The 22,160-nt window shown below is 40.7% G+C and overlaps 3 protein-coding genes and 1 long non-coding RNA gene across 6 annotated transcripts; 1 reads left to right on the top strand and 3 right to left on the bottom strand.

Annotated features, from left to right (window-relative positions):
- Window positions 1-749: 749 nt before the first annotated feature.
- Window positions 750-3,719, bottom strand: rpl27 (ribosomal protein L27). The gene is made up of 5 exons (XM_030407103.1): window positions 3,661-3,719; window positions 3,021-3,103; window positions 2,603-2,772; window positions 1,191-1,301; window positions 750-836 (listed from the first exon to the last, which is right to left on the bottom strand). The coding sequence occupies exons 2-5, from the start codon at window positions 3,099-3,101 to the stop codon at window positions 788-790; spliced, it is 411 nt and encodes a 136-aa protein (XP_030262963.1). The 5' UTR covers window positions 3,102-3,103; window positions 3,661-3,719; the 3' UTR covers window positions 750-787.
- On the top strand, window positions 2,691-11,615 carry LOC115575235 (uncharacterized). Its single transcript, XR_003982643.1, has 2 exons — window positions 2,691-2,826; window positions 8,189-11,615. It is a non-coding gene; the product is annotated as an uncharacterized LOC115575235 (long non-coding RNA).
- rundc1 (RUN domain containing 1) lies at window positions 4,689-11,191 on the bottom strand. 3 transcript variants are annotated; one of them, XM_030407101.1, is made up of 6 exons: window positions 10,763-11,191; window positions 9,419-9,427; window positions 9,128-9,286; window positions 8,403-8,601; window positions 8,171-8,266; window positions 4,689-8,007 (listed from the first exon to the last, which is right to left on the bottom strand). In XM_030407101.1, the coding sequence occupies exons 1-6, from the start codon at window positions 11,153-11,155 to the stop codon at window positions 7,145-7,147; spliced, it is 1,719 nt and encodes a 572-aa protein (XP_030262961.1). In that variant the 5' UTR covers window positions 11,156-11,191; the 3' UTR covers window positions 4,689-7,144. The 3 variants fall into 3 exon arrangements, with proteins under 3 accessions (XP_030262961.1, XP_030262959.1, XP_030262962.1); XM_030407099.1 differs by having other exon boundaries at window positions 9,128-9,427; XM_030407102.1 differs by lacking the exon at window positions 9,419-9,427.
- Window positions 11,616-12,593: 978 nt separating the features above from the next.
- Window positions 12,594-21,749, bottom strand: grna (granulin a). The gene is made up of 14 exons (XM_030407098.1): window positions 21,627-21,749; window positions 20,930-21,070; window positions 19,594-19,731; window positions 19,377-19,505; window positions 18,707-18,788; window positions 17,813-17,919; window positions 17,469-17,622; window positions 17,263-17,367; window positions 16,762-16,856; window positions 16,434-16,670; window positions 15,391-15,783; window positions 14,040-14,273; window positions 13,638-13,880; window positions 12,594-13,436 (listed from the first exon to the last, which is right to left on the bottom strand). The coding sequence occupies exons 2-14, from the start codon at window positions 21,068-21,070 to the stop codon at window positions 13,293-13,295; spliced, it is 2,202 nt and encodes a 733-aa protein (XP_030262958.1). The 5' UTR covers window positions 21,627-21,749; the 3' UTR covers window positions 12,594-13,292.
- Between the last annotated feature and the right edge of the window lie 411 nt (window positions 21,750-22,160).

The following is a 22,160-nucleotide window of genomic DNA, read 5'->3' as shown; positions in this document are numbered from 1 at the left end:
TATGTGGCTCCACTATGTCTCTCCTTGTATTTATTTTGTCCTGTTCAGCTAAAAGAAAAGTAAAAAATAGTTCACTCCACATGTCCAAAATTCTTATAAGTGTTTTATTTTGAAAAATAACCCTTTAAATGGTGACTACTGGTGAGATTTAAAAAAGAAAATGTTTTCAGAATTTCAGAAATAGAATTTAAGACATGAGACAAAATAGTGTAGAAGCTTACATTGCTGCTTGAAAAAATTTTAACTTCTTGAGCATTAGAGAACTTTACCATTATTTTCGTTATTATATTTTTTATGGAAACAATCTGTTTCAGAAGTCAGAGTGGGCCACATGACATGGAAGCTATTGAGAAAAAAAAAATCATAATTTCTGCATAATTAATTTCTGCTGAGGTGTGATTTAAGTTAGACTTTATGTGATAATACATCTTCAAAGAAAGATCCATTTAAATTGAGCAGTTTCATCTTTCACCATCACAAGTTTTGAACATCGACAAGTAGAAACGGGATAAATAATCCAGGATGAAGATATCTTATTTGTATAGCGCTTTTCATGACTCAAATACAGTTCATCACAACACCATTTTTTGTGCCTGACTGGGGAACTTGGCAGTGATCATTATGATGTTTGACACACATAAACAACTGTATTGTCTGGCTACAAATAAAATGTATTTGGTTTTATTTATGTGGCACCTTTTCCTCCAACACAGTTAAACAAAATGTCAATAAAGAGTCAACAGTCAAAATCCATTTTTTAAACATTTATTTGTGAAACTGGGTGAAGTTAGAATCTGAGCTTCTGGAAGAACCACTTGTTCTTGCCCGTCTTGTACCTGGAAACAGAAAAAACAAAAAATTAGCATATTTGTTGCAACAACAACCATGCTAAAAAACAACTTAACGAAACTAGTTTCTCACAATCTATATCACACTGCAGAAATGTGAAGGCTTTACTAATTGTTCATGTTCAGAGGAATCTTCTACTAAGAAGAACCAAATGCTGCATTCATGACATGACTCCAGAAGTGAGAGGTTTATTCCGTCACGAACAGAAGTCTGACTCTAAAGCAATACGTGGATCTGACATACTGATCATTTCAATTGTCTGACCTATCATTGTCAATGTGGACAAAACACTGAAGTAGTGATCCCAACAAAAATGTATATGAACTATACAACAGACTCACCTCTCCTCAAACTTAACCTTGGCCTCTCGCCTGGCTTTGCGCTTGAGAGCAGGGTCCCTGAAGACGTCCTTGTTGACAACAGTTTTGTCCAGAGGAATATCCACAGAGTATCTGATGGGAGCAAACAATGAAAATGTTAAGGAATAATTCCTCTTTATCCTGTTTTACACGAGGAAGTGTCACATACATGCAGCTTGAAGGTCTGAACATGAGCATTACTTAAGCACTGCTCAGATAGTCATTGGGCATCCCACCACATAACCTGCCATAAGCCTTCATATCATATTCATATCTAGTACATACAGAGGAGGAGATGAAAACTTTGCACTGAGGTAGCCTTCTATACAGCTGATTAAAAAGGCAACATCAGGTCATCTACAGTTGTCAGGCAATTAAATTTAATAGTTTAAGACCCTCAAGATATCTTTCAACAAAATTAAAGAGACTTTGGGAAAAACCTTTTGTTCAGTCCAACTTATTATAAAAAAAAGGTGTGCAATTTATACATTGTCACATTGTAAGATTTATATAGGAATATTGTTATTAGAGTAAATTAGGTTTATTTAAATTTGACCAACAAGACATGCAAGTACAAAGTAAAAACACAATTCGGTTCTGTAGTAAAGTTAATTATAAAGTTGATAAATAAGACTGCTTAATGACTTTTAAGGCACTACTTTTACAAATCTGACGCAAAGATATATTAAGGAAACACTTTAACAGGCAACATATTTCAGTCAACTGCCAGTCTCAAATATATCTCACTCATGTAAACATGTTTCCAACCTCTTATTTAGTGTTTACAAGAAAACCTTTATGTTCAACATTGCTTGTGGATAACTTCCAGCATTTGACTTAAAGTAATTTTCATTTAAAAAGCATCAGCCAATTTACTTGAAAAACACATCTAATTTAATAGGGCAACAAAACTGAACTGATTTCTGAATTCAGGCTACAACAAAACCCTTTCCAAGGATGAATAAGATAACTTTTCTACATGAGTATGCACTACTTTTAAGAGGAAAATTTGAAACAATTATCTAACAGTTGCAGGTCAAATCTTAAATTTAAAAGCTATCATCTCAGATTGCTGATAAAATGTTTTCTTAAATGTGCTACTTTTGCTCTGACACATCTCACACAATGTTCCACCCACAACACAAATAATGGCCTATAAAACCCTAAACAATCAGAATCTGCAAAATAACTAACAACTACATGTATCAAATAAATATGGTGGAGGGGATTAATTTCTAATAATCGGTGTCTGCCCTGAGAAAGCCATATTGGTCAACTCCTAGAGAAGAGGTGCTTTTAGTATGTGACCACCAGTGTCAGTAAAAATGTCAAACACTGCCACCTTAAGAGGAAACTCCAATCACAGGAAGTAGGTACCAACACAGGACACTCACCTGGTGGGCATGAGGTGGTTGTAGTTGAACACCTTGACGAAGGCCTTGATCTTGGACCTCTTGGCGATCTTCTTCTTGCCCATGGTGGTGGTCACCTTGCGGGGATAGCGGTCGATGCCTGCGACCAGAGCGTGGCTATAAGGACGGTCAGCTGTGCCATCATCAATGTTCTGCAAAGACACATTCATACTGGACTGTGATGTCACGTTGATTCGAAAACACAGGTGTGTGGCATTTACATACCTTTTTACAGTATTTCATAGTTTGACTTTGTTACAAACATTGAAGCCCTGGCAGTGGATAAACTGGCATGTGTCTGCTCTTAGCATGTCTGTACATTAAATAAATGTATCCATTGTAGAACAATCCGTTCGTCTCAACAAGCAGCAGATAACATCCACACAGAGCCAAGTTTTACCTTCACGATCACAGCTTTGCGTCCGGCGTAGCGTCCAGCTAGGACCATCACCACCTTCCCAGGCTTCATAAACTTGCCCATGTCTGCCACAAAGAAAGCACAGTTAATCCCTACGTCACCACAGCAAAGTCAATACAACACACGCAACATTGTCTACGTGAACCTGCCCCGGTCACACCGTGAAATCGGAAGAAACTTCTTCAAGTGTACAACTCGTTGATCCTGCCTCACTGGCCGGCTAAGTTAGCATTAGCTTCGTGCTAGGGAGCGAATTTTAGACACTTTCAACAGCTACACACGTTCACGGAGCCAACACACACGCCGACATGGCTGGTTACCTTATAGTTAACTTAATATCTCACTATGCAGCCTGCACATATAAAACTGGCCTCTTGCACAGACTCAAAGAGAGCCTGTGTGTCTACATCAAGGAAGCTGCCATGTTGAATTGAGCCCCTTCGGAGGCGAGAACGTTGCATTAACTTCTTACTTTCTTCCTTTGTCATACATAAAAACACGAAAATAGCACACACATCCCAGCTTACTAAATGATTGTCATAGGTGTGACATGATAAAAATTATTCAATTGGACAGATTTGGGCCGATGGATGAAGATTGTTTCAAGCGAAAATTCACTCACTGATGCTGTTCTACGGCCACCGCTAACAGGAAAGGAAGTCGAGAAGGTTTTTGTCAACTTTGACCCCACCGAACAACATCGTCACTTCCGGGTATAGTTTTCTGTTGATAATCGTTGACTTTATCGTATTTTCTTTAGTTTTTTACAATGGAAAATTGCTTCACACGTGCCTTGGCTCCTATATATTCTTTAAAGTAAATTCAAAAAATTATAAAATAAAACATTATATATATACATTTACTTGGACAGCTCATCTGGTCTATTGTTTTGTACAGTATATAGTGTGTTGTATTACCGCTATAGGTCTTGATAAGAATCCCATATGTTACTGAGGAAAATAGTAAGTATAAGTGGAAATACGTCAACATCAAGCACAGCAAGATAAAGTATTCAAAGTACTCAAAGATTTGAGTAGAAAATATCATTAAAATACAAAAGTACTTTTAATGCTAAATCACCCTCTGACGATGTGGTATTATTATATCATTAACACAATATAGGCCTACTTCTGGGTAATTCTATCCATAACAATGAATCATATTTAATAAACTGACCATATAGTTTTAATGTAAAATTTTCAAAGTAATTAGTAACTATCAGTTCCACACAGATTATACAACATGAAGCAGTTTTCCTGTTGTTGTGAAAAATAATTCTTCTTTAAGATTTTATGTTTATGGCTTTTGTGAGGAGATATTGCTTATTCACTTTGTATATTTTCCTGCTTTAATTTAAACAAGTAATGTTTAAATCTTACTCTCAAATGAAATCTTAAGAGTTTTCTAAATCTCCTCCATTACATGGATGGATCTCTTTGTCTTTTGCTCTTTTATATATTTAAATCACTTTATGGGTTGGAATTAAATATTATTTGTAATCAAACAAATGCAATTGATGCCTTCTTCAGGATATTTTCACCCGTGTCCTGCAATAAAGTTGGAAAGTAAATGGCTTTGCATTAAAATAAACCAAAAATCTATAACGTGTAAGGTTTTGTCTCTGAAAGGATGAAGACTCATAAGCAGCACAGCGGTTCAGTTACTCTGTTTAATTCATTTACAGCTGTAGGAATGCATTGAACATGATAAAAACATAAAATAAACACAATTTATATATCCCAATATATTATTTGTGATTAAAGCAATGAAATAAAATAACATAAATAGCAGAATTTAAATGATTTAGTGTGTCTACTGCTCCCAGACTGAACAGCTACAGTTCAACAGCTACTTAAACAAAGTGTTCTGATATGGTATTCCTACTCCTTCAGTGTTGACCCAAAACATGCTATCAAATAAATAAATAAATGTGTCTTTACATAAATCACAACATAACAGCTTCATAAAACACAACATTAAAATAATGTGAATGGGGAAATAGGAAGCAAAATATAGCGTTATGTTGACTAAACATCGCCTGAACAGAACACACATTTTCTATTTACACAGTAACATAAAATAAATGATCAAATGTGTCTTTAGGTGCACTCAAGTCACAAAGTGCAAAAAAGTTTAAAACATAAACGCAGTGGTCTTTTATCAGCATGCCTACTCTCAGAGGTTTAATACATACAGGTGAGATCAGGAACACTGAAGTTTCACTCCCAGAAACAGCAGGGAAACATACAGCAGATATAAACTCACTTCAGTTTAAAAGCATCTACGGTTTTGTACATTCAGCATTTGAGGATATCATACGTGCAAACTCAGCTGTCTCACACATTTCTATGAAAAACGGGGGAAAAAAAACCAAAACATTTTATATCTTACAATCATGTTACGTATGAGATTTAAGCTGTTACACCATTATATAAATCCCTATCATACAATATCACTGTCATAATTGTTACTACACCTGGAACAGGAGAAAAGCAGCAGTTCATACAGGGTCTAGATCCTTGTTCACACACCTGATAAAAAAATGTGCAACAAGTGATAACAGCCTCGGAGGTCTAAAATGGAGTCAAGAGCGCTTAACTAACTACTGCATAATGTTACACAACACTTTTAATGTCACGACTGCACCGTGCAACGGGATGGAAACTTTTATTTTTCTGTTCAAGTTCACCTGACTGCTACTGTTTTTAGCTTTATGATCAACCAATCTGCTACACATGATTCACCACCTGAACAATAAAGCAGTTCAAAGACCAACCAAACAGCCCAGACGCCAGAGTAAAAACGTTGCATTATACGTCTCTGCAAACCATAGATATGTTCAGATTTCTACCTATCACATCATATATTCTACACAACGCGTTAGATAACATTCGCAGTCCATACCTTATGTATGAGTTGACTTTCGTGTCAGGCGATGAAGGCATAGCTGTGGCGTGACAGCTAAGTGACATGGTTGACAAGGCAGAGACCACTGTTACAGACAGCATTTCAGCATTTGTAAGCGTGAAACCTCTGCATGTTTTGCACGAGACGTCGTGACATTTTTCAGATGCATTTAGAGGCAACAAAATTGCAAATTATTTGATGAGACGTGACATTTTCTAGCTTCGTTCATTTCCAAACCCTAACCAAGTAGTGTGCCAAGGTGTGAAACCAGTGAATTTAGTTATTGAGACGTCGGGATCTTGCCAGCTGTTTTTGTGGCAACGAAACCGCATATTTTTTATGAGACGTTGGGACAATTTCTGGCCAAGTTAGCGGCAAGAAAACCAGATATTTTTGGACGAAATGGCTCCCGAGCCAGAGACCACTGTTCCAGACTGTGTTTCCACCTTTGTAAGCATGAAACTACTGGATATATTTAGACGTGGGGATATTTCCAGCTGTGTTTGTAGCAACAAAACTGGATATTTTTGCTGTTACAACATAAATTGAATACTGAACCTAAAGAAATGTTAAACATATCCGTGGTTTGCAGAAACTTACGTTGCCAGCATTCATTCTGACGATTGGGTTGAACAAGGATCGAAACATCACAAGCTCTCGGTTACTGTGTAAAAGCCACAGTATCGAGTAGTGTTTCAGCACATTTCTCATCCTGGATTGTCCACATGTCAACAAGGTTACAGTACTGATTACTGTACAACTCCAGCCTCTCTTTATGCTGCATAGGTTAGGGCACTATCATGTTCACAGGGGGATGATACTGTGTGATGACCACAGGTCGCAAAGGTCAGAAAGGCTTCACTAAGGATGAGGTAATCTCAGTCTCCACTCTAAGGCATGTTTACAGTACAAGTAGACATTTTGGCATCTTAAACTCAGTAGGATACGCAGATTATGGTTGTTTATGGCAAAAGCTCACACAACATAATCATCCATGCATGTACTGTAGACGACACACACTTGCACTTCACTTTAGATGGGTGGCTACTTAAATAACCTTTAATAAGGTTACATACTTCAAGCACAAAGTCATGCTTTTGGTCCTGAATTCCAGGTATAAGCAGTGTAGTTAAGCTGGTAAAATACTTAATTTCTGAGACTGGTGTTTCTCTACTTTTATTATGCCTAGTTTTCCCGCTTCAGAAAGCATCCTTTATGTTCTTCAGCTGCCGGACAGCCAGGTCCACTGGGAGATTGAATTTGAGGTGGCTGATGCGGCCCAGGATTCGCAGAGCTCCTTCGAAGCCGGTCTGGGCCATGTAGCTCCAGGACTGGTAGTGCGGGTGAATAAGGGTCCCAGACTTACACAGCAGGTTGAGCCATGACACCAGGCGCTGCTCGTTCAGAGCCATGCACACCAGCGCTTTGAACTCTGTGTCTGGTCCACGTTTGTAGCGTCCATGCTCCTTCAGCACAGTGTGAATGGCCCACAGCAAAGACTGTTTAGGGGTGACGGTCACAGGGCCGCCCCCTACAGGCAGACTGAAGGACTGTGAAAGCTGGCGGGCTGGTGACTCCACGAAGGCTTGTCCGTTTTTGGCCTGGTAATATTTAACGAAGAGCTCCCATGGGTGCATGGTCTGTGGGGTTGGTCTGTAAGGCAGCAGGCACGAGATGGGTGCCAGCACCAGACTCATTGTCTGGGAGGGTGAGAAGAGGCCATGAGCCAACAAGTCTTTCAGAGCAAACGCCAACTCCTTCCTCACGGACGTTGTCAGCTCATCACGTGGTCCAAGGGCCGTGTTGCTGGTGTAGTTGACGACATGTTCGAGGGACGGCTGTCTACAGGAACCCAGCACTCGCACCTTATCAACAGCTGCCTCAAGACGCTGCAACAGGGGCCCGTAGTCCTGACCTGATGGCTCCTGAGGCCACATGCTCTGGGGGACATGGCCGGGCGCGCAGCCGAACTGGCTCGCAGCGAAGATCTGAAGCACTGCGATGGCTTTCTGGATCAGCTGCAGGCCAGTTTCTCGCATCTTCTGGGCCTGCTCGGGGTCCACTGCAGCGAGAGGGGGAGAAAGAATTTTTATTTTGGACAGAAATATTGATATTTATAAGCAAAGAGCTGTAAGTACAAAATGCAATTAGTCAGGCATCTGCAGTGCTGGTTGTAACGACTGCGAACATTAGCTGCAGTTAGAGTTTGATATGATCTGACTGACCTTTCTTCTTCACTCCAGGAGTTCTGCCGTTGGTCCCTGCTGCTTGTGGCTGTTGGCTGTGTCCACCATCTGATAATAACGGGTTCCCCACCTCATCTTTAGGAGAGAAAAACAAAGTCAATCATCAGAGCTTAAAAAAATCACAACTGTGACATGGAAACAAACAAGACACTGCAGGGAAACACAAAGTTTCACTTCGATGTCAGTTTTGACTGTATATGAGACTGTGTACCCTGAATGAAGTTGATGAACATTTCCAGGTCTCTGATCTGGGTTTTGAGCTGATCCACCAGCTGCTCTTTGACCCTAGCTGGGTTCACTATCTGAGCGATGGCAGAGTCCACTCTCTGTCTGAGCTCCTCCGGCGTCAAGTTCCCGATGTCCTCGTTCAGGTTCACATCCAACTTTTTGATCAACTCGTCGATGATGACCTGAAGAATGAAGGACAGATTGAAGGTTCTGCAAAGTAACCCGTCTACTTGTATATTGTTAACAGCATCAGTATTTATTTGACTTTTTGATAGTATTTGACAGTACAATACTGTTGCTATTGTTTATTAATCAATTTGTATTGTTTATTACAGATTATAGATTTAATAATAGGTAATATTTGGCTTTCTTGGGCAGATTATTGAGCTGAAAAACATCAAACCAATCTAGCAGCACTGACAAGAACACAACAACGTACTAAGACTAAAGCCTGAGGCATTTTTTAAACAAACGTTTGACTTGTTACACCTGATCTGAGATAGGTTAACACCTCATATGTGCTCAACGTAACAAAGTGGTGAAATTTTGAATTCAACACCCACATGTAGATCTGTTGGGCTTCTAATATGGCATGTTGTGATGATCGCTCTCTCTAAAGATAACAAGCAATATATCATGATAATAATGTGATCAGAAAACCCGGTGCGACACATCAACAGGACTGAAATTGCATTTCCACATTCCCACCTTCTGCCTCTCCATGACAACAGACTGCGGCAGCGAGTCGTAACTGCCCTCCTGATAGGCGAAGCGCTCAAGATCATCCAGCTGTGTCTTCAGTTGGAAAATTAGATCTTTCTGTTTCTCCCTCTGAGCCTCCAGGCGCTCCCTCTTCTCTCTCTCACTCTGACAGAACGAACACACACAATTATTTGAATTTCTATAGACAGCGCCGAATGACCAGGTTTGTGGCGTCACAGTATCTACACAAAAATACATACGCAAATACGTCAAAGAGACATCGGCTGTCATACTCACCAGATCCTCCTGCAAGTAAAGCATGAAACAAGGGAGACATAACACAAAACAACCTTTTAGCGTGGAGTATATTATGAGCATTAATGGCAAACTGTTCTTGAGTGGGGCCGGGGCTTCGCTTCAGTTCAGAACAAAATGTAAAGAGGCAGAGAGCAAACAATGTCAGGGACAAAGCAGGTTGCTCCAACACCGCTGTGCACACACAGGCCTTTATTAAACAGATAGTGATCCGCTGGAGGCATTTTCATTAGACCTGCAGCCCCATGAGTCACTCGCTTATAACAGAAAGCAACATTTTCCAATGGAGATAAGAGATCTCTGGGAACAAAACGGAGGTGGGCGCAGCAGCCTCGGGTGTGACGCAACAAGCAAACACGTAAATCAGCTTTAATAAGAAATCCCACAGCCACTGAAGCGAGGGCTTATCACCACACGCACTCACTGGTCGTGTCTATGCATTTATATCTGCATGTTTTAGTGAGCAGAGTGTCCATCTATGTGTCCAGCTGCAGATAAGTGCGTGCATGAGTGTTGCGTATCTCTGAGCGGATCCAAACAAGTCACATTGTCGCTTTCATTAAATGTTTTTAATAATCTTTAACTGACATTTGCTAATTATTTTGTCCAAATAATATTTAGATACTCACAGAGATATGCAGTGAACTATAACATAAGACAAAGAAAATGATCTAATTCTATCAGTCAGGGGGACAGCTGCAGGATCTATTATTCAGCCTTACCTAAAAAATTACCTGAAACAAAAATGTTTAAGCTCTTATACTGACACACAAACAAGGCTGTTTAATCTCACACATGTGCCGATGGTTTGAAACACAAAACCAGTATTTAATAATTTAGTAATTTAAGTCCAAATCCACTCTGTGCTGTAATCAGGGATCATTAAAGGAGCACTATGCAGTTTAGGGGAATACATTTTAATCAAAAGTGAAAGATATCAATTTGCTATTTACACCTAAACTCTTTGTTTTCGTTACTGAATAAACAAACTGACCGTAAAAGACAACACAGTGTCATAGTTATACTTTATATGTGGCGGACCCTGCCCCCTTTCTATCTTTAAATAGTGTTCCGGGGACCTTATTATCCTGTGAGAACAACTTGTTTATTCAATTATGGACAAAAAATAAATACTTATGAGTGTGCATTATGATATTGTAAATATCACAAATCTGAGTTTGAATTTCTTGCGCCTCTTTGAAATGAATATAAACATAGGACCTTCCAATACTTGATGACAGGTGTCACCAACACAAGAACATGATCAGTGACGCCTGGTGTGTTTTGTGTTATCGTGGTTGGTAGTAATCATTGCAGTAACCTCACCGAGTTCTCCAGCTGTTTGGCATCCTGAGCCCGGCAGCCCACCACATGCGGGCAGCCCCTGAAAGCGAACTCCTCCAGCTCCACCAGCATCCTCTCCTTCTCCTCGCTCTGGGCGTGAACTATCTGCTTCAGTCGGAACTGGACCTGAGCGAAGTGTGAGGTGAGGGCGAGGAGAGAGGAGTTCAGCAAGGCCTGCTCCTCTTCCAGCTTCTCCAGCCTGACGGCCATTACCTCCTCTGTGGCCGAGGAGGCGCGTCTCTGCGTCGGCTGGCGAGCCTTCCCGCTGCCGCTCTCCTCCTCGGGACTGGCCACAGCGCCGACCGGTGCCCATCGCTCCCCTGCGCCGGCGACGACGGCCTCGCTGTCCGAGGCTGACAGCTCCTCTGTCGACATTTTGGATGCAGGAGTTCACTGCAGGAGTTTTTCTACGGCGCCAGTTTTTTTTAACAGTCTGTTTTCAGGTGCTTTGATTTCTTCTGTTGCGCAGACAACAACAGGGATCACCACCGAAGACACAGGTGTATCGCCATCTTGGGAAGGATGATTCATACGTCAAAAGCGGAGAACGTCAAAGCAACGACAAACATACCGGAAGTGTGGCACGCTTGACTTCAGAATAAAAGCGTACCTGCTACAAAAAAACAGTCAAACTTCAAACTAGTAATTTAGACTCTAGAGCAGCGTTTTGTAGGAGGACTGAAGCTGAAACGTTTATGTAATTGTCATTGTTGATTGGTTGCTGTTTAATTAATCGATTTAACCATTTATTTATTTGTAATTTCCTCTGTGAGTTTTGTGAAATCTTTGCTTAAGTAAAAGTGTCAATATCCCTAATAAAAACACTAAATTACAAGTAAATTTCCTGCTTTAAAAATGCTACTTGGTAAAAGCACAGAATAAAATAAGCAGAAATGATAATACTCACTTACATCACACCACTATGTCATTAATTGTGTATTCAAGAAAGAAAATTAAAACTTCTGGAAACTATTTCAGATTTCCATTTAAATTATGGAGGTCTAAACCATCGGAATGTTTGAATAATAACATTATAACTAGCTGAAATTATTTTGGTCCTTACTAACTCCCCTGTGTCACATCTTAATATGTGAAATAATATATTTTAACGAATGTTTAGACATCATAGAAGCTACAAACATTTCACTAATGTTTTGTTGTACTGTGTGTGTAATTATACATTACATGAGTAATACAACAAAATATATATTATAACCTACTGTATTTATTTCTCATAGTTATACCCATATTGCTCATATTTATGCCATGTACAGTGCACACATCAGGCCAGCCTGATTTGCATTACCCATTTGTAAGATCTTGTATTGTATTGATTTTAGCTTCTGTTCACTCAACTATAATGTCTTCGAAAAGAAAGCATTTTGAGGATGGTTATTCTTTAGTTTCAAAAGAAACTGTTCCCTATTCAGGCTTTTGTTTTGAATGGCACAACCGGACGTGAACATTTCTACGTGTACAGCTTTACACAAAGGGGAGGCCCGATAAACCCAAATTAATCCAAAGTCACTAAAAAAGCCTGACGTCAAAAAAGGCTCAAGTAATTCGACGTCAGCCTAAAAATTGGAATTCCATCCCGGAAGTAAGGTTAAGGAAACACTAAACACGCAGACTTCATTTTGTTAGAATTTAGTTTTGGTACACCTGCTCTATGTAACAGGTGTTTTCTTAAAACACACACACACACGCAGACGCAGGAATTTTGAATTTAAATTGAATTGTTTAATGAAGAGTCTTTGTTTTACCTTCTTCTTTTATACCTTACAACAGTTCTAGAACTGAATGATATGACAAGTTTTATTGTTGTAATAGTCGTGTTTATTAGTTTTATGTCTCATTAAGCTGCACCACACGCATTTCTGCACGTTTGCCTTATGTTGTTTGTTAAATGACCACAAGTGACCATAAAAATGCACAAAATTAAAACAGTCTTGATTTTTAAATCACAATTCCAGGAAGATGAGAAAGTAAAAACTTGTTGCAGACGATGCTACGAATAAACCACTCGGATAAACCGAGTAAACCGCAACACAACAGAATCATTCATCACAAAGTGAAATCAGGCAGCAGTACATGTTTATGACATTCAATATGATTAAAGTCAGCATGTGAACTTATGACCAAAATTGTGACTGTTTATAGACAGAAAAAGTGCAATTTGTCTCAAAAGCTAGCCGAAGCAGAACGCGGAGAAAGTGTTTCAGTTGACTCTTTCAAAGATGGAGTAGAGTTTCAAGTAGAAAACTGTGTGTGCTCAAAAGTATCTATCTGACTTTTTTAAATGAGCCGTCGACATTACGATAACAGCATGTCAGAACTAAACTTGTAGCATGTAGTTGTTCAACTCAGACATCACAGACCATCAAAACCCCAACAAGTGTAATCCAATTTCACAGCGTCCCCAAGAAGCATTTAACAATTACAAATCCCTTTACGTTTTCTCCATTAGTGCATTGCTTGCAGGAAACAAATGACAGTGCAGCAGAGGTGTTTTTCACACTATCACAGCTCTCTTGTCGTTGTTGACGAACATCTTCCAGTTGTACCATTGAAGCCTGGTGTTCTCAGTGCAGTCTCCACCTTTGGTACAGGTGGTGCCGGAGGGACAGCAGTGTATCATGTCGCTGCAGCACACCGCCTGCGGAGAAGACAGAGGGAGGGAGATATGTAACACTATCAACCAGTGGTGGAAGAAACAATCAAGGGCTAGCTGCCTGCAACAGCATCATATTTATCATTCACACCCGAGTATGGTATCAATCTTCTTGCCATAATCTCTTCAAGAAAACAAATTGTGAACGATTCCTTTAAAAGATGAAGTCATTACTGTAAATCATACATTAGGATATGGACAGCATCCCCATGTAGTGGCGGACATCCTGCAGCAGGTCTCTCCATCTGGGCAGCTGGTCGTGTCGTCACACTTGACGTCCCTGAGCTGAGGTCGATGCTCAAGCAGATACACCGGCGTCATCGGGACAGAGTCCAGCTGCAGAGTGACGAGCTTCTGACAGGAGTTGGAGGCAAAGTTGCAGGTGTAACCTCTTGGGCAGCAGTGCTCCTTATCTGGGCAGCACACAGCCTGCAGACACAGCATGCATTTTTTTACATAAGCAAACCCTGACAAAGCCTCCAACTGCTGATAACTGCGTCTTATATTTTCATGTCAAAGTAGCTGCACTCCACACAGCAATCTCTCCACACACACACACACACACACACACACACACATAGTGCTCACATTTTCCATTGGGCAGCAGCCCCACTCGCCCGTGGCCAGCTGACAGCAGGTGGTGTGATCGGGGCATTGAGTCGAACCGTCGCACTGCACGGAGGTGGGATCAGCCTGGAGGCTGCTGCTGGCTGGAAGCTTGGGGTACCACGGGATCACCACTTCTCCTTTGACGCATGTCTTGCTCTCGCTGCACTTGTACTCGGCGGGGCAGCAGTGGTTCCCATCATCGCAGCACACGGCCTGGGGAGAAGTGAGAGAGGAAGTGCAGCTTTCACTTCATTGATCCTGTTTTTCAAGTTCTCCTTTCAAATTCAAACTTTGTATAGTCAAAAAACACGAGTGGTGCCGTGATCGCCTACACGTATAAGTACATTAATCAATCTGCAAATTATATACGTGTAGTGTGAAAGAATGAAGGAATTCACTGGTGATCGTGGCTTGTAGCTGATTGAAATGTTAGTCACTAGTTAACATATGAAAGAGTACAGATGTTATTGCGGAAGAGGAAGTATATCACCATGAAAACTAACAATAGTACTGTCATTTATCTGTTGGAGTATGTGATGCAAATTTGTGGTTTGAAGAACTGTCCTACAGAGTGAGTAGGTGGGTTTTGTTTTTTGACCGATTAAAGGGGTAAAACCTGGAAAGTAGTATATAAACTTGATTAAGTATTTGATTCTACACTTTAATGTAGTTGTGAGCAGATACAAGGCTATTACAATTTACAGCTCACAACCTACAACTCATGGCTATGCAGCACTTATGAAGCTACAGCGAGCAGCTAGTAAGCTTAGCTTAGCAAAAACACTGGAAACAGATAGGACAGATAGCCTAGCTTTGTACAGATTTAACAAATATATTCTAACGTGTTTTAGATGTTCCGACAGGGGGATTTAATTACTTTAGTTAAGACAGAGCCCAGCTAGCAGTTTCCCTTTTGTTTTCAGATTCTGTGCTAAGCTACGCTAACTAGCTGGCAGCAGTAGCTTCATATTTATCATAAAGGCATTGGGTATGGCGTCATTCTTCTCATCTAACCCTCGGCAAGACATTGTTAATAATATAAACTAATTGTATATCAGCCACTTTAATATAGTTGTAAGCAGATATAAGGCCATTACAATTCAAAGCATTATACAAGTAGCAGCCACTATTGCTCTCGCCAAACCACAAGACTCCACTTTCAGAAACACTTATGCTAGGTCATAAATACATAAAACTATGAAAGTGTTACCTTAATCAATATAATTCATAATAAAAATAATCTTCAGGTGTGGTCAAATACACAGTATGATGGTCATTTTAGGATGGATGTAACTGGAGGTCAGTGATGCGGTGAAGAAGCAGCGCTCACCTCTGGCAGCGGGCAACAGCCCCACTTTTGAGACGATTTCATGAAGCAGCAGGTGGATGAGTGAGGGCAGCTGGTGTGATCATCACACGCGACCCTGCCCTCTTCATCTTTATTCTCCTCCTCTTTGTCGTCCTCACTGTCATCCTCACTGTCATCCTCACTGTCATCCTCACTGTCTTCCTCGTCATCTTCCTCGTCGCCCTCCTCAGGCTCCTTCTCCTCCTCTGGGCTTGTTGCTGGTGCAGTCGTCGCGGTAGTCGGAGCCTCTGTTACAAATGCAGGGATCTTCTTCTGCATGGGCGTTGAGCCTGAGCTGGAGTCACAGGAGAGGCTAGTCACGTCACAGGTGGAGCCAGCGGGGCAGCAGTGTTCATGGTCGTCACAACAGACCGCCTTTTGAAGCAAACGACAAGGACATGCTCAGTGACAAACGCTGTAAAGTATCTAGTGGTATGGTAACAGTACTGAGGAACAGTTTGACATTTCAGAAATCTGGCTTATGTGCTTTCTTATTAAGAGTTACATGAAAAGACTTCCACCACTTTTACATCTTTATGCTAATTGTGAGGCCACAGGAGCTGGTTGACTTGGCATTAGCTTAGGGCTAAGACAAGAGCCATTAAAGCCAAAAAGCCAAAGAAGGACACGTTCTCAGTCTTTGCACTGTACTAAGCTAGCTTTTTACTACAAAGGTATGGTACACACATGAAAGTGATATCAATCTTCTCATCTAACCCCCGGGAAGCAAGCTAATGAGGTTATTTCCCAACATGCTTGATACTGTCAGGTGTCAGTTCTCATTTCACAACACTGTAATACCCTCTATTTCAACATTAATGTAACTGTTCAGCATTTTTTTACACCTCTAAACACTCTTAAAGGTCTATCTAGGAGAAAATCCCTCAGAAATGGTGAGTTTTACATGACTGGCAGCATGAGCAATGTTGGGTACTATTAGATGGGGACTGGTAAGTGCTTTTGGGAAGTGCAGCCTGAAACCCGATGGTTTAAAAACTGTTTTTAAGGTGTACATGTTTGTTTACCTCAGGGAGAGGACAGCAGGCCCAGCCTCCTGTTTTGTTCTTGCAGCAGGTCGTTTCATCAGGACAACTGGAAGTGGTGTCACATGGAACATTCCCCGCCTGTGCGCCCTGCCTTGGGATTGTGGGTATCTTCTTTACCAATGGCACGGAGCAGGTTTCGTCATCGCAGGTCATGGCAGCCAGATTGCATTTCTTACCATGTGGGCAGCAGTGAATTAAATCCTCGCAACAAACAGCCTGCGAATGACAAAAAGAAACCATGAATGCATTGGCAACATCTATAACATCAAAGTTAGGACTGTTAACAAAATGTCAAAAAAGCTCGTACCTCTGGAAGAGGACAACAAGCCCAGCCTCCCTCTGTCGTCTTACAGCATGTGGTCTCATCTGGACAGGATGATGTATCATCACATGTGACATTGCCTTAAAAAAAAGTGTCATATTTAGTATTTAGTAGACTCAAAGGTTTTTACTGAGGGAATTTGGATATCTCTTTTTAACCCTTCATAAATCAGAAACCATGCATGCAGGAGGAAAACTGCTGTGCTTTATCTTAGCCTTGACGGGCTTCTCATACTGCGTACATTTGGTCTTGTCATGTCAGGAAATGTTGCAACTTATTACAATAGCAGATGCCAGGAGGTCACACTCTGCCGACACACCCACAATAAATGGAATGTGGCCATTTTAATGTTAGTCAATCAAAAAGTCTGCTAAAAGGAAACTACTTTAAACCTTTGAGGTAAATCAAACCATCTACATCTGTAATGCTCTTCCACTTCATTTCTAGATGTGTGCTTGTTCTACACAGTTTGATGCATCATTTTACCTGCAGATGACTTCGATACGCCCTTATCTGAAAGAGGAACTGAAGCTTTAGGGGCTTTTTCTGAGCCGCCATCATCAACTTTCTCTGCAGTCACTTTTTCACCATCTGAAAGTTGGAGCGCACACAGATCAGGCGCATGTTCAAACAGATTTAGTCAATTATTAACCAGAATGAGGAAGTGCAGTGAAACAAAAATATAATCTGACCTTTCTGGTTCTCCCAGTCGGCCCGTATCCTAGCAGGGAGTTTTGCCCACATTGGCATCTCTTTTTTGGTTGACAAGGAAGTACATTTGGAGTGTTCCAGATCACATGTGGTGCCTTCGGGGCAGCAGTGTAACTTATCCTCGCAGCACACGGCCTGTTTAGACAATAAAGATGGATGGAGTGTCACCGTAGAGCGACACGATTACACACTATAAAAGCCACGATAATCGGACATCGAGGCAGGAAATGCAAATCCATCATTTGACTTTTTCCTCATTCATAATCTCACTCTGAAAGCTGTCACCGCGTGTGTGTCTATAAAGAAAATATCAGCCACTTTGTACCTTTGGCATGGGACAGCATCCCCACTTGCCATCCGGGTTTATACAGCACGTGGTTCCATCTGGACACTCTGACCCTTTGTCATCGCACTGAACTGTTGTCACAAGCTCTGGAACAACACAACAATAGAAACAAAAGAATCAATCAATTTAGAGGTCCTGAGAAAGAAGTAAACCTCTTAAGAGAGTGAAGCAAGTCAAGGCAGGTTTATTTGTACACCACCTTTCAACAAAAAGCCAATTAAAAGTGCTTTACATGAGACATTAAAAGGCATTGAGACAAATATACAAGTAGCACAAGACAAAGTAAAAAAGGCACGGGTAAAATAAGAGCTAAAAATCAGTGGCTAAACGTGAAAGATTAAAACAGGAGTATTAAAGCTACAGTGCAATATATAAATAAATGAATGTTCCAAATACTATTTCAATAAAGGTCAGTGGCAGCCAGAAAGATGTCATGCAGAGATTTAAACGAAGTGAGAGTTGAAGCAATTTTTCTGGGAGTTTGTTCTACATATGTGGTGCATGAAAACTGCATGCACAGGTTTTGTCTCGACTCAGGACAGTCAGCTGATAGAGTCACGGAACTGGTTCTTATGTGGGACTATAGTATCTAGTGGGATGTGCGATTATTGGAAAGAATCCATAATCTGAACTAGTGGGAGCAGAAGGGAGGTCAGACAGGAGAGGGCTGAGAATGGACCCTTGGGGAACTCCACACTTTATTTTTATTTACTGTTACGTCTAATAACGTACTGACACAAAGCTTAGTCCCTATCCTGCAAACGATATTCTCACCAGGTTAAGGCTGTGCCACAAAGTCACAGACAGTTTTCCAGATGGTTAAAGCTGGGGCTAGTGTAAGGGTTGTTGTGCTAGAAGGTAAAAGAGTTTCACCTTTTTTCGTGCAGGAACGGCAGTCTGCGCTGCACTCATGGCCCTCAGGACAGCAGTGTTTCCCATCAGAGCAGGCCACTCCCTGTCAAGGGTCAAGAAATAATTTGATAAATGTAATCAATTCTAATCTTAATTCCTAACCTCATATTGTTTTATTAAGAACAAGGGCTCAACCTTAACTGTATTAGTCCAAAGAGGTGTAGCAGTTAGTCATACAGTAGAGAGGTTCTATACAGTCGCTGTACTGCATTGTACACTGTTGCTGTCAAGCAATACAACAGATAAAGCAGCAAACACAGGAAGCTGCTGCCTGATCAGAGCTGCAGCTTCTGTATTCAATTTCCCACAATAGAATACTTCTAACGTGTTTGCTGCCTTAACTGAACTGAAACAGCTCAGCTTGGCAACCAGACAACCAAAGATCCTCTTTGTGACAGGAAGTGTCTGAGTTTCTAGAAGAAAAAAACCCTTAGTTTGCATATATGCACCTACTGTATCATACCACCAGTACTATTGTGTAAATGTATGAGTGGTTTACCAACAGACACTATGAAGTTTGTTTCATTGTTTTAGTCTCTATTTCCTGTTTTTGTTGTGTCTGTACTCTGTTGTTCCCTTTAGTTTCTCCATTTCTTTGGAAAGAAAATCTAATTGCACTTGGTTTGATTACCTGAGCTAGGGGACAGCAGCCAAACCTTGTCAAGGCCTTCAGACAGGAAAACTCAGCAGGACACCGAGACTGGTCAGGACAGACATTGTCGTCGTCCTCCCCATGGTTGCTCTTGATCATCCTGAAGGACTGCAGGGATAGGATGGGAAAGGGGGCGATATTACAACAAGCACTCGCCTTTAATACCTACAATTCAGCAGTTTCTTGTTACTCTTACTTTAGAGGCTCTGGGCTGATCTGCAGAAGTTCTTTCAGCCCAGGGAATGGACACGGTAGCGTTCACACAGCTGGACGTGGCCATATCGCAGATTGTTTCCGCAGGGCAGCAATGTGTGTGATCCTCACAGCACTCAGCCTGCCAGGATAGTAGAAACATTTTGACTACCAAAGTCCTGAAGCTGCTATCACACCGACTAAATGACGCCCTGAGCTTTTATCTGGCCCGCAAAGTAGTAAAACACCACTGAGCATGAATAGTACAACTGTGCAGCCTCTTAATTCATTTTTACTGTAGAGTAGAAGAGAATGGTTATCTCGTATGAACATTTAACTAAGTGATGAACAAAAGACAAAGTATTCTGCTTAAGTACTTAGGAGCAGTAAAAAATTACAACCTGTACTAAAACACGCTATCATCAAACAAATGGTGTGTGTTCTTTCCATTAATAATACAAATGACCATGAAATGAATATTACACATTATTTCATATTTCAAAATATCTAAATATGTGACTTGGAAGCAGCTACCTCTTAAAAATGACCAGTTTAGATGTTTACAATGAATGATTAGATTTTGCTGCCTTAAGTTTATGTAGGATCAGAACTTTTATTAACAAGAAAATGATGAATTTCAAATAAAAGAAACAGTTAATGGGGAAAGATGTAGCCTATGTTCATTAAGCTTTAGTCAGGTCTAAATTTGGACAGCTGTAGGTTAATTTTCTGTTCTAGTGGAAGAAAAGGGTTTAAAGTTTTCATGTTTATTGTGTACACTGTTACAGATGAATAGGATGTAGGCCTACATTTTTTTTTTGGCATTTTAGTTCTGTGTCTCTTGGACTCTTAAATTTAAATTAATACATGGTTACTGAACATTGACCTCGCAGGGTCTAATTATATCATTATACATGCATAATGTGCATCATTGTCACTGTTTGTTTTTTTTGTGTGTATTTTCATCCTTTAATGTCTGTGTTTTCTTTGATATCATGCCTAATGACCAATAATAAAAGAAGAAAATCAGAAATGAAAAATATATCCTAAACTAAGACCGTGTATATAATGTAAATATACTAAAAGGCTTTTTTTTAATATCTCAGAGAAACTTTGAGAATATTTAGGGAGAAATCAGGATTTAAAGTGACATTTGGTGCCTTGACAAAAGTTACGACATGCGCAAGTAAAGCTCCTAATTGCAAAAAGTAGGATTACTACATGAGATAGACATTTACAGTGCTGTGGAACAATTGTGTCTTAGTCTTAGTCTCCTTTAATTTAATTTAAGAGGGCAAATAATGATACAGTGTAAACAGCTACAGTACAACTGTATGTACCTGGTCGAATGGGCAACATTCATAGCCATTGCCTGGATGGTTGCAGCAGGTTTGACCGTCTTCACATATCCCTCCATCTGGACACTGATCTGCCCCAACCAGGGCCAGGAGAGCCCAACAGATCACAACCCACCTCTGCATCTGCACACAGGAAGTGGTGGTGGTGGGGTGGGGGGGGGGCACATAGATCATCATGGGATGGAAAGTGAAATGTCCGCATGAGGAATCCCCCTCTCCTCTCAACAGAGGACATTTTTAGGAAGTCACACAAATCCAACACAGACCTTTTAAAACGGTCTGAGACTCGGCTCTTGCATCGGTTTCAGCATCTTCTCTTGTTTACTGTATTTCTATTATTATTTATTTCGGAATGAATGAGCAAATCAAACATAACAGGAGCCTGTGTCAAATAAATCAAGTCACTTTCAGTTTCGTTCTGGCTTGCACGTGAAAAAGGGGGAAGCTGTCTAAAAGATAATCGATTTGTCAAAATAAAATGTGTAAATTAAACACAGGAGGCTTATATTTGCAGCGTGTAGCCCTACAACACAAATAATCTTAGCAGTCAAACACTGAAAGAAGCCGCCTGATGTAGACTAAATGTGTGTAAATCAGTGTAAAGCGCCTTTAACATTTCACTCACAGGACTTATTTGCTGAGGAGATTTCTCGAGGCTTAAAGAAGATTTTGCACTTACCTTGGCGAAAGACTGAAAGGGCTGTTGTGAGTAGTCAGGTGTGTGAGAAGTGCGTCTCCTCAGAATAAAACAGATGATAGACCTTCACTTTAATGAACACGCCCACAGAGAGAGGAGAGAGAGAGAGAGAGAGAGAGAGAGAGGCTCCTAATCTGACAACCCTGCATCTCCACTTCCGGTCTCTCCAGTGAGAGCCGATTGTTTGAATAACACTAGATAAACAATGTACACTGAAGTTCTTCCTGTTCAGCCCGTGTTGAACAGGTAACAGGCGACTGAAACTTGTTTACATGAGACAGCTGCAGCACACCGCGGTGTCGTGGCCACCAGGCGGCGCCAGAGCCACAGCAGCAGAGGCGGAGGCAGGTGGATCTTATTTCGGATGGAGAGAGTGGAATATTTTTTAAATCCCGCTTCAGTTGTGCCACGAATCACTCATATGCGGTTGGCACATTTAGAATAGAATTTTCAAGTGAATGAAGTCGCATTTTTGTCGTAAATAAAGTAAAATAAAATCTGGTTTCGTGTCAAAAC

Source organism: Sparus aurata, chromosome 23 (assembly GCF_900880675.1).
Source record: "Sparus aurata chromosome 23, fSpaAur1.1, whole genome shotgun sequence".
Lineage (NCBI taxonomy): Eukaryota > Metazoa > Chordata > Actinopteri > Spariformes > Sparidae > Sparus > Sparus aurata.
This window is presented reverse-complemented; position numbering and strand designations above follow the sequence as displayed.

What these genes read in the sequence shown, in the direction of transcription:
- rpl27 (XM_030407103.1), bottom strand. Translation starts at nt 3,101, where the DNA reads ATGGGCAAGTTTATGAAGCCTGGGAAGGTGGTGATGGTCCTAGCTGGA. An exon ending in AACCACCTCATGCCCACCAG is followed by an intron (nt 1,302 to 2,602) that starts GTGAGTGTCCTG and finishes TGCTCCCATCAG; the next exon opens with ATACTCTGTGGATATTCCTC. An exon ending in AAGGTTAAGTTTGAGGAGAG is followed by an intron (nt 837 to 1,190) that starts GTGAGTCTGTTG and finishes TTCTGTTTCCAG; the next exon opens with GTACAAGACGGGCAAGAACA.
- rundc1 (XM_030407099.1), bottom strand. Translation starts at nt 11,155, where the DNA reads ATGTCGACAGAGGAGCTGTCAGCCTCGGACAGCGAGGCCGTCGTCGCC. An exon ending in CCAAACAGCTGGAGAACTCG is followed by an intron (nt 9,428 to 10,762) that starts GTGAGGTTACTG and finishes CTTTACTTGCAG; the next exon opens with GAGGATCTGGTGAGTATGAC. An exon ending in GTTCATCAACTTCATTCAGG is followed by an intron (nt 8,267 to 8,402) that starts GTACACAGTCTC and finishes TCTCTCCTAAAG; the next exon opens with ATGAGGTGGGGAACCCGTTA.
- grna (XM_030407098.1), bottom strand. Translation starts at nt 21,070, where the DNA reads ATGCAGAGGTGGGTTGTGATCTGTTGGGCTCTCCTGGCCCTGGTTGGG. An exon ending in CCTGCTGTCCTCTCCCTGAG is followed by an intron (nt 15,784 to 16,433) that starts GTAAACAAACAT and finishes TTGCTTCAAAAG; the next exon opens with GCGGTCTGTTGTGACGACCA. An exon ending in GATGCTGTCCATATCCTAAT is followed by an intron (nt 13,437 to 13,637) that starts GTATGATTTACA and finishes TCTTCTCCGCAG; the next exon opens with GCGGTGTGCTGCAGCGACAT.